Here is an 11,299-nt window from a genome sequence, read left to right on the forward strand (position 1 = left end):
TTTCAAAGTTAAACCAGGTTTATTTTAAAATCTTAACAGCTAGTTTTTACAAAAAAGAGAGAGACATACACACACCCCAAGTGAAAGAAGCTGGGCCTTAAATGTTACAGATCAATGTCAGAAGCAATTTCCCTCAAAGTGCAGGTTCATCTTTCCACTGCTGTGATTGGATGAAAATCTGCTCTGGAAGGAATCAATAAAAGGTTACCATAAAAGGGGTGAGTGTAACAGTATAAAAACTCTGGAAACTGCTGTAGTAAAACTCTAGCTTCGCTCTCATACTCTATCATTTCACTGGATGGCTCCTTTTCCAGCCACTCCAACTCCTAATCACAATAGTCCAGAGTTTTTTCTGCTTCAAGGTAAAGCTTAAAAGAATCTTCTTCACAAGACATATAACTGGTGGATTCAATGGTCTCTGCAATATCCTCCACCTGATCCAATAGGATACTAGCAAGGGATTTTCGTGAAGCGGTTGATCTTCTTCCACTAACTATTATCCTAGGAGAGAAACAAAGGCTGGTTGTGGACAATTTAGACTTTGGCGTTGACATGATATCAGGTAGTTTGTTTGTGGGAGATTCTTGTCTGTGCTTGCTATCATCCCAATCAGTTATAAAACAATCATCATCCTCTTCACTATCTGAAACGATTATTTTAACGGGCATATTTTTATGCTGAAAAGAAAGCTCACTGTTGTTCATCAACACATCATCAGAGCCCCCAATAACCATAGATCCCATTATACTTTTGCTGGCTTGGAGACTTCTGTTGTCCGAATTTTCCTGAAGCCAAGAGTGAGCCCAAGAGCTACAGTGGTTATTCAGTGGAAATCTTGTGTTCTCTGTATCCTTCAATGACATTTCCACTCCTGAGATATCTTGCAACTGATCCTCAGAATCTTCTAAGACAAGTCTGAAATCACACTGGGGAGAACCAGATAGAGCTTCATCAACCATTATTACACTCATTCCAGATTTCTGCGCAAAACTGAAGTCTGACATTTTACTGGTCTGCAGTTGAGATGCTTCTGAGGCACCTGGCTCAGCAACTTCACCTGCCTCTCCATGTGGACTTGTAGGAACATTGAGAGACATGTCAGTCTCGCCTTGTTGCTTGACATGGTTAGACACATACTCTGATGACTGCTGCAATGGGACCCCTTGGATATCAGTAAGCATGCCATTTGCCTCGACAGGAGGGTCATGGCAGATTGTTTGAATTTCAGAACTGCAGTTTACCTGGAAAGACAAGTGAGCTTGAGAAGAAGAGGATACATGACTTTGATCATGGTTTTGAGTAGTTTGTAGATCATCATCAGGCACATAGTGAAATGACTGCTGCAGTGGGGCCACTTGGGCATCGTTAAACTTGCCATTTGCCTCAGCAGGTGGGTCATGGGAAACCACCTGACATTCAGGGCTGCAGTTCTCCTTGTAAGATAATGAATGATCTTGAGTAAAAGAAGATATAGGAGTTACTTCTTGTGGACTGGCTGGTTTGCATTCTTCGTTCATGGATGCAGAGATATCCATATTAGTTATGTTCTGAAGCACTCGTTCATCCTCCTCAATAAGTAGCTCTGTCATCTTAGAACTCACGTTGACAATGTCATCATCACTGCCACCTACAAGACTGATATTCTCACTGCTTGTGGGTTCATCAGTTACAGGTGGGACGAGAGCATAATTCGGAGAAGGCTTTGATGGCTTTTTATTTGGCTGGGTGGACAATTCCATTTCTCTCAGCCATGCCCCTTCAGTCGTGTTTTGGAGGTTTCCCATCAATTGGTTCTTTAGCTGGGATTCCAGCTGTACCAGCTCTTGGGCTTTCTGTACCCTGTGTTCAATGTCCATGAGGACTTCTTCATCCTCAATTTCATCTCCATGAACCGCTTCATGTGTGTACATTAAGTCATGGTCTGATATGCCAAATATATCCAGTGAATGGAGATACGCAATGTGCTTGTCCAGCTGCTTATCTGTTTTTCTTTGGCTTGCATGCAAAGACTGAAGCTGGAGCTGTGTTACTGAGCTTTGAGTATCTCCCAGTGTGAACAACTCCCTTAGTTCTTGCATAGTGAAATATCTGTATGGGTCTTTCCTATCTCCCATGCTTTGTCGGATTAATGAGTCTTTGAATACTTGCCTTCTGTAGATTTTCTCCTCCACTGTCCCACAGCTAATTAGCCGGTAGATTACAACATTGTCCTTCTGCCCTATCCTGTAAACCCTGTCTACGGCTTGAGCATCTGTAGCTGGATTCCAGCTAGGATCAAAAATCACCACCCTGGTAGCTGCTGTTAAGGTTAGACCAACTCCACCGACTTGGGTAGTAAGCAGAAACACAGAGTATTCTTTGCTCTTCTGAAAGACACTAATTCTCCTTTTTCGCTCCTCCAACTGGCTTACTGTTCCATCAATGCGCATTAGCTTAAAGCACCTGTGAGTCAAGATGCGCTCTATAATATCCAGCATTTTTCTTGAATGAGAAAACACCAGTGTTCTGTGCCCCTCCTCCTGCAATCTTTCCAGCAGGGCCATGAGGAAGCAGAGCTTTCCTGATTCCGCCATCAGAGTCTCATCCAAAATGTCCCTAAGGTTTCTCTTCATGCTGGAAGGCTCTTCATTTTCACCACCATCCACCATATTATAATTGGGAGCTTCCAGACCAAGTTTGCTACATGCTTGTGCTGACAACAGCCTGGGGTGATCACAGAGTTTCTTCAAGACATTCAGTTCAGCAAGTGGGGACCTTGTGGTCATTAGCAACTTTTGGATATGATCCAAAGACAGAAAGTCCCTATATATTTCTTTTTGTATGGGTGATAAGTATACCCACACAATGAAGTCATTTTTTCTGGGCAGAGAAGGCATTTCAGAAGCAACAGTCTTGCTCTGATATTCTGGGAGACTGATTTTGAGTTCTGGCTTAGCTTTGTTCTGTAGTTCATCTTTACTCCGTCTTAGGAAATACGGCTTGATTATGGACATCAGGTTTTCAGAGATCTTAAGTCCCAGTGCTTTCTCTTCCTGGGTTGCATTCTTTGTCCTGGCTCTTATGATAGGTTTTTCGTATTCCATCCCGAAGGTTTTCATTGTGCCTAGAAGCGATCCCTGACAAGCAAAGTCAAAAAGAGCCCAGAGTTCTTTTAGGTTGTTTTGGACTGGAGTCCCTGTGAGCAGAATGCGGTTTTGAGAAGGGATAGCATGCACAGATTTTGTCGTTTTGGCAGATGGTGTTTTAATTTTATGAGCTTCATCAAGGATGACGTAGTCCCAGACGAACTCCTTCCCATCAAAGCTCGATAACTGCTGCCAACTGCTGAGGACCAGCTGATAAGTCGTGAGCAAAATACCACTCCTCTTCTGGATCCTCTTTAGATTTCTCTCACATTCATACTTGTTGGGTCCATGAAAGACACTCACTCGCAGCCCAGGAGTCCACTTGGCAAACTCTTTAAGCCAGTTGCTCAAAAGGCTAGGTGGCATAATTAACAGCACAGTCCGAATGAGTTCTTCATCAAACATGCCCGAGAGGAAAGCGATGATCTGAATGGTTTTCCCCAAGCCCATGTCATCTGCAAGGATACCGCCTTTCCTTCCATCGCGGTACAAACTGTATAAGAAGGCAACCCCTTCTCTCTGGTGGTCAAATAGTTTGTCGTGTATTTCTCCAAACAACATTAGTCCACTCTGACAGACGTCCACAAAGACACCATCTTCCTGATCCAGGGCTAGTGAAGCTAATGCTTCCTCAACTTTTTTCATTTTTCTTGTCAGCTTTTCACAGGGATAGATTTGATGCGCCTTCCTGAGAAGGCAGAGAGATTCCTCCAGATTGCCATTTTTTGCTTCCTGCTTTGCTTGAGAGACAAATCTGCAAAATATAAAGTTTGAAGAGTCAGAAATACCCCGCAAAAATCAACTCAGGGTCTTAAAATGTAGGAAGGACAGCAGCATCCATGCATTTGATTCACACAATATAGCATGCCTACAAAACAACGGTCCTTTATTGTTTATTATTTATTTTCTCTCTCACACAATAGCTCTAAAAACTCAGAGACCACTCACACACAGCATTAGAAATTATATAAAAATTTGGGACTGGTTTACTAGTATCATTTACTTGCTCCATGTGTTCTAGCTCAAGCACTTTGATCTGCAGAACTCGCACTTCTATAAGTGCCATATAATGTTCATTCTGCATTTGCTAGGAGTTTATCTTTCAGCGTGGCACCATGTATGCTTTCCTTTCCAATCAAAGCTAGACAGATAGCCTTGCTTTCTATATTAGAAATCTGCTAAAACCATTTTTTTAAAATTCAGAAATCCTGTCCAGACACATATTAGTTTACCAATATTTGCTGAATTCATTTGTGTATTACTGATAATTGTTTTATGCACGCTGTTTAAAGATTTGTTTGATTAAGCAGTTTCTAAATAAATAAATATAAAATATTAAAACCTTTGTGGAATAAAAAGATGTTCAACACTAGGGTTGCCATATTTCAAAAAGTGAAAACCGGGCACAAAAGTTGTTGAGCTTTTTTCTTTTGTCAAAGTTGTTGAGCTTGTTTTGCAAAATCTCAGCTAGAAAAATATTGCAGTTTTTGAGCTATTTTTAAGGAAATTCACCAAAATCGAGACTTCTGACATGGGTTGCCAAACGTCTGGATTTTCCTGGACATTTCTGCGATTTCTGCCCAGACCCTGTTCCCAACTGCCTTATTCCATCTAACACCCAAAGATCACTTCAACTCAATGGAACTTGCTTTTGAGTAGACTAAATAGGATTGCGTTGGAAAAATTAGAAGTGAAGTTTTGGTAAGTTTCTCCAGAGAGAATTAGGCCTCATCTGCCCAAGGACACAGTATTTTGGGTGCTGTCAGTGCAGTTCCACAAGACCCCACCTGACCTATGCATTTAAATCTCTAAGAAACCACTTTAAGTAGTCATGGCTACCCCTAAAGAATTCTGGGAACTGTAGTTTGTTGAGGGTGTTGAGAGTTGTTAGAAGATCCCTGTTTTCCACATAGCAATCCGTCTTCCCAGGGAACCAATGTAGCTCTATGAGGAAAATAGGGGTATTCTAACAACTCTGTGAAGTGAATCAGGAGACTCTCAGCACCATCAGAAGTCTTTAGGGGAAGCCATGGCTGTTTCAGTTGGTATGATAGTGCTTAAATCTATAGCACAGGTCTTACAGAACTGCAGTGACACCACCAAAAGTCTCTCTCTCTCTCTCTCTCTTTTTAAAAAAGGCCAAATCACAGGATTAACCATGCCATTGAGCTTTTATCATCAATGGGAAACCTCTGGCCCAACCTCTGGTTCTAATTAGGCCCAGTATGGGTCCTAATCTGAACACAAGGTTGTGGGGCAGGTACAGATGTGATTGCAAAGGAACAATCAGGAACTTAAAGTGAGCAGAAGTAAAAACACCAACACAGTAATCCTTATATTTGCAAAGCTGGAGATTTAGCAGATACTTGGTAGATTTTATATTTTAAAAATATAGAGGAATGTTGCTTCTTCGCCTCAGCAGCTTTTCATGCATCTTGAAATATTTTTTACACCTAGCAGAACCTAACCTGATTAAGGCTGCAGTCCTATGAGAGTAAGTACCATTGAATTCACTGATATAGTCATACCTCAGGTTGAAGTAGCTTCAGCTTGAGCATTTTCGGGTTGCGCTCCGTGGTGACCCAGAAGTAACAGAACGTGTTACTTCCAGGTTTCACCACTCGCGCAAATGCTAAAAATGACGTCACGCGCATGCGCAGAAGCGCGGGTTGCGTTCGCTTCAGGATGCAAATGGGGCTCTGGAACGGATTCCGTTCGCATCCAGAGGTACCACTGTATATACTTCTGAGTGGACATTGTAGTGTTAGGGCAGAGGCACACCACATATTTAAAGCACATGGCTTCCAACAAGGAATCCTGAGAAATGTGGTTTCCCTCAAAGAGCTACTCATAACAAATTATAGTTCCCATGATTCTTTGGGGGGAAGCAATGTGCTTTAAAAGCATTCAGTGGGTATCTTAAAAATGGTAGATTTTGGAGGTTCTGCTTTTTCTCTGTACACACCCTTTAACATCCAGCATGAAGAACTCAGAAAGCTTGTACAGTCATACCTCGGGTTAAATATGCTTCGGGATGAATATTTTCGGGTTGCGCTCCACGGCGACCCGGAAGTAATGGAGCTCGTTACTTCCGGGTTTCACCGCTCGCGCATGCGCAGACGCTCAAAATGATGTCACGCGTGGAAGCGGCAACCCGCGCATGTGCAGAAGCAGGTTGCGTTCGTTTCAGGATGCAAACGGGGCTCCAGAACGGATACCGTTCGCATCCAGAGGTACCACTGTATGCTATATTTTAGGACATTCTGAGTGGTGGAAATAAAGCTATTCTGTACTGGGTCCCCACCTCTTCCTCATAAAAATAAGCCAGCAGGGCTACATACATTTTACTATTGTTATTTTGAATAACTTTCTGACCTGCTGTTATTTTAACACTATTAATTGTTTTTGCTGCTGTTTTACATCCTGGAATTTTAACACTGCATTTTTTAGATCTGCTGCAACCTGCCAAGGGAACTTGTGCACCGTGAAATGTGAGCTAGTAATCATTGAAATAACTGTTATTAAATATTTCGAATATTACAGCTCTGCAAAGTAACCATACACAGGTGTATTCAGAAGTAAGACCAACTGAGTCCACCGGGCAAGTGCTGGGATTGTACAGTCTTGACTCCCACTTGCCCAGGAGAAACGGCGTTATCACATTTCTTATCCGGGAAAGGAAAAAAGCTCTGGAATCTTAGCTCAGAAGTAAACCTTAAATGCAGAATCACCCTCCCGTTCCAAATCCTTTTCGTTTACCTCCGGTACTGTTCATCCCGCTCAGGATTATCAGTGCCCAACGGCTCAGCCATACTTTCGCAGCAGAAACAAACACGGAACCGGCTGCCAGTGAGATTTCAAAACTGCGCGGCAAGCAGCAGCGTCTACTTCCTTAACCTTCCCAGCCTATCACTGAGCGGAATGCAAATGAGGCACGAAGTTTTTAGCCTTTCAGCTCGTTCCGAAAACAGAGGAGGCGTTCTCATTCCAGAAGGAGGTGGCGGCTCATTCAATGTTTATTCGTTCATTCACACCATTCGTTCATTCATTCACACCACTGAGATAAAAATGTAGAGTCACAATTCAGATGTGTGGAAGTTCGGTTCCTGGATTCGTTTTACTCCGGCTGCTCCCGCGCCGCCGTTAAGTGACCATAGAAAACTTTGAAGAATGTATGATTTGGGGGCAGGAGCTGTAACTGGAGAAGAAAAGAGGAGCATTGATGCTCTTCCTAATTCAGATCGTATTTCGTGTGAAAAATATGATTTAGGCTTTAATGAGACTTACTTTTGAGTAGGCCTGCACAGTAAAGGTAAAGGGACCCCTGACCATTAGGTCCAGTCGTGGCCGACTCCGGGGTTGCGGCGCTCATCTCGCTTTATTGGCCGAGGGAGCCGGCGTACAGCTTCCGGGTCATGTGGCTAGCATGACTAAGCCATTTCTGACGAACCAGAACAGCACACGGAAACACCGTTTACCTTCCCGCCAGAGCGGTACCTATTTATCTACTTGCACTTTGACGTGCTTTTGAACTGCTAGGTTGGCAGGAGCAGGGACTGAGCAATGGGAGCTCACCCCGTCGCGGGGATTTGAACCACCGACCTTCTGATCGGCAAGTCCTAGGCTCTGTGGTTTAACCCACAGCGCCACCCATGTCCCATAGGCCTGCACAGTACTTTACAGTTAAACCGCAGTACTGTACTATTCATGTATTCAGAATAAAGTCTCATTGACAGCATTGGATTCACAGGATAAAAGACTGCAACTTTTTAGCCATTTAAAAATCACCCTACAGGCAATTAAAGAATTCTGTGCCACAGTGTCCTGTAGCAGTTAGAATGTTGGAGGCCAGGATTCAAATCCCTGCTGAGCCATGAAACTCAGAAGGTTACCTTGGGCCAGCCACAGTCTCTCAGCCTAGCCTACCCCACAGGGTTGTTGTAAGGATAAAATGGGGGTGAAAAGAACAATGTGCTGCCACTTTTGAGCTTCAACATTCTCACTTTGTGATCTCCAAGATACTGTTCTATTCATTGCATTACCAACAGTGCAATCTTAACCATATATGAAAATAGAGATGATCCAGAAGCCCCTCATGTTTACTCAGAATCAGGAGTGCCAACTTGGCCCCACAACCATGGGTGCTTGGGACTGTGGGTGCCATGCAGCGTGCATGGCCCTGGAACTGAAATATGTGGGTGCCCGGCCTCTTCGTGAGGAATTATGTGGGTGCTCGGGCACCCAGGGCCACAGGGAGTTGGCATGTATGCTCGGAATTGTCTTTTTACCCAATAATTCATCATCTTCTTTGGCTGTCACTTGTAGTCGAATGAGATTGTCTTCCATATGGTCTTAACAGTGTGTCCTTAAGTGACTGTGGAGGCCAATTCTGGATTTGCACATCCTTCCACATTGGGGACATAGGTTTCCAGGTGGAAATTGATCAAGGTGAGGATTTGCCAAACGTGCCTTCCTAGGTTTTCTGTCACCCAGGTCAAATACCCACGCCCCGGATGTGTGTTTGCGTACATACATACATATACATACAAACACATACACACACATCTCAATACATTTATTCATAAAGGGCATAAAAAGTAGGTAATATATCATTTTAATGCAAAGGAATCCTAGGAAGAACTATGACTGCATGACCAAAGTCAAAAAGAGCATCCCTTTCTAGTAAAAGCAAATTGTTTGTCAAAAGTAGAACTTCCATGTGCAGCAATTGTCTATCTGAGATCAGGTTTTGAATTGAACACTGTCCAACCATCTCGTGCTCTGTCGTCCCCTTCTCCTTGTGACCTCAATCTTTCCCAACATCAGAGTCTTTCCCAGGGAGTCTTCTCTTCTCATGAGGTGGCCAACGTATTGGAGTCTCAGCTTCAGGATCTGTCCTTCCAGTGAGCACTCAGGGCTGATTTCCTTCAGAATGGATAGGTTTGATCTTCTTGCAGTCCATGGGACTCTCAAGAGTCTCCTCCAGCACCATAATTCAAAAGCATCAATTCTTCGGTGATCAGCCTTCTTTATGGTCCAGCTCTCACTTCCATACATCACTACTGGGAAAACCATACAGACCTTTGTTGGTAAGGTGATGTCTCTGCTTTTTAAGGTGCTGTCTAGGTTCTCCCAAGAAGCAGACGTCTTTTAATTTTGTGACTGCTGTCACCCTAAGGATCATCTAGTCCAGGGGTTTTCATCCTGGGGTGCCTTGAATGAAGATCAGGGGTGCTGCGGGCAACGCTGGCCTCTGTCCCTCTTCCCTCCCTCCTCTGAAACCCTCTTGCATCTCTGCTTACTGAAAGGTTTGCACAGCTGTTTGTTGCAGCCCTGGCTACAAGCTCTCCAGGCGAATGATGCCTCTGGGGCTGGCCAGGGGGTGCTGGTTGCCAGGAACTGAGGTGCCCTTGGAGTAAGCAAGCAAGTGGGTGAGGGAACCCAGCCAGCTAGTCTACCAGTCCCTGCTGTTGGAAATGGATAGGCAAGTGCAAGGCCAGGTTGGCAGGCAGGCACTGCGCTGGCTGTTATTGTGCTTGCTGTGTGCAAGGCCTGCCTTGGAGTTGAGTGCCGAGTGCTGAAGGCTTTTCCTTTATGCAGTCCCAGCAGTGCCCACTGCTGCCACCGCTGCTTCCCAAGGTAAGGTTCACCTTTGGCCAGTCTCCGTTGGGTCACTAAGTCTCCGTTGGGTCACTAAGGCTGGGGACATCTTCTTCCCAGGCCCCTGTGGGGCAGTATGAGGAAGTATTTCTTTTTGGGGAGGAGGGGGGCAGCTTAGAGACCAGGGCAGCAGCAGCCGCTGCCTGGAGCAGCGGTGGAGGAAGCCGCTCAGGCGCCTGGGGTGGTGCGCCCAGTGGCTGGGCAAGCTGCCCATAGGGGCAGGGTGCACCACGGAACTCTGGAGTCTGCCTGCCTCCTGCCACTCAGCCACCCTAAAGCTGGGGTGGAGGTGGCGAGCAGACCGTTTGGGCAGCGCACAGCCTGTGTGCTCTCAAGCCACCGCGTCACTCCCAGGAGAGATGTGTGGCTCGGGCACACTGCAGGCCCTGTGGTGAGTGCCGCCCGGCAGTTTGTCACCCCTCTCAGTGGTGACACCCGGGGTGGCCCGCACCCACCACACACCCCTTCCTCCGCCCCTTGCCTGGAGGACTCCCAAGGAGAGGGGGGAGGAGAGGAGGGGGAGGGAACATTCCACAAGGGAGTGTGTTCGAAAAAGGGTGAGATGCTTTCAGCTCTGCAAGCAAGGGGTGACATAACTCGGCTCCTGAGCCCCACAGGGGTGCCGCACAAAGAATGTAGTTGGTCAAGGGATCCATGGACTTTAAAAGGTTGAAAACCTCTGATCCAGGCCAACTGATTCTCTTCCTCAGCTTCCTGCCCTTCCCTCTATCCCTCCAGAATTTCTTTCTCATACAGTAGCAAACCCACAGGGGATTTCTATTTTCTGCTTCGCTGGGGAGAACCACACAGCCTTTCCAGATTTTCCAACTCCCCCTCAGCCTGGATCGAGTTGTAAATGAGCCTTCTTCAGCTTCATGGCGAAAGGCGAAGGGTGGAATTTGTGGCTACCTTTCACTTTTTCATCTTTCTCTCTGGCTGAAGCCCAGACATCCTGGGAGGCTGGGAGTCTCAATGGCGCCCTTATGGAGGTTTCACCTGGAGCAGAAACCATTGTTAGACCCCCTCTAGCCATGGCTCTGCTTTCCTCTTAGCTTGTTTCTCCCTTTTATCCTGATTTTGTGCTTCTTCAAAGTTCATGATGCCTTTGGTAGAGGCTATTCTCCAATTGGAATGCTTGCAGGCCAGTGATTCCCAGTTGTCAGTGTTTATACTACATTTTTAAAGATTTGCCTTGAGAGCGTCTTTGCACATTTCTTATGTAACATAAAGCAGTAATCTGGAATGCTCAGTAAGAAGGCTAATGAAATGAAAATCCAGACAGATGTTTCCCACTTCCCGGCTTCTTTGGTTTCTTGTTTCCTTCTTTTGCCTGAGGCTACTGGCCAGGGAGATGAAGGTGGCTGAAACTGTTTCATCAAGTGAAGTTAAACATACACCCAACTTCAGAGAAAAACTTCAGCCAAGACTGCAGGGTGTTCATAAAATGGAAGAAAATCAGCAGAATGAATTGTAAGCTTGGAGCAGGGAGAGGTTCAGTGATGGACATTAATGTA

The 11,299-nt window shown here is 45.2% G+C and overlaps 1 protein-coding gene across 1 annotated transcript; it reads right to left on the reverse strand.

Annotated features, from left to right (window-relative positions):
- On the reverse strand, window positions 1-7,323 carry LOC310754638 (DNA excision repair protein ERCC-6-like). Its single transcript, XM_083596704.1, has 2 exons — window positions 6,885-7,323; window positions 1-3,879 (listed from the first exon to the last, which is right to left on the reverse strand). The coding sequence occupies exons 1-2, from the start codon at window positions 6,935-6,937 to the stop codon at window positions 327-329; spliced, it is 3,606 nt and encodes a 1,201-aa protein (XP_083452830.1). The 5' UTR covers window positions 6,938-7,323; the 3' UTR covers window positions 1-326.
- Window positions 7,324-11,299: the final 3,976 nt, after the last annotated feature.

Source organism: Podarcis filfolensis, assembly GCF_964270895.1.
Source record: "Podarcis filfolensis genome assembly, chromosome: Z".
Taxonomy (NCBI): Eukaryota; Metazoa; Chordata; class Lepidosauria; order Squamata; family Lacertidae; genus Podarcis; species Podarcis filfolensis.

Bases quoted from the DNA above. Each gene is read 5' to 3' on its own strand.
- LOC310754638 (XM_083596704.1), bottom strand. From the start codon at position 6,937: ATGGCTGAGCCGTTGGGCACTGATAATCCTGAGCGGGATGAACAGTAC. The intron at 3,880-6,884 runs GTAAACGAAAAG...TATATTTTGCAG, and splicing joins CGGGATGAACAGTACCGGAG to ATTTGTCTCTCAAGCAAAGC.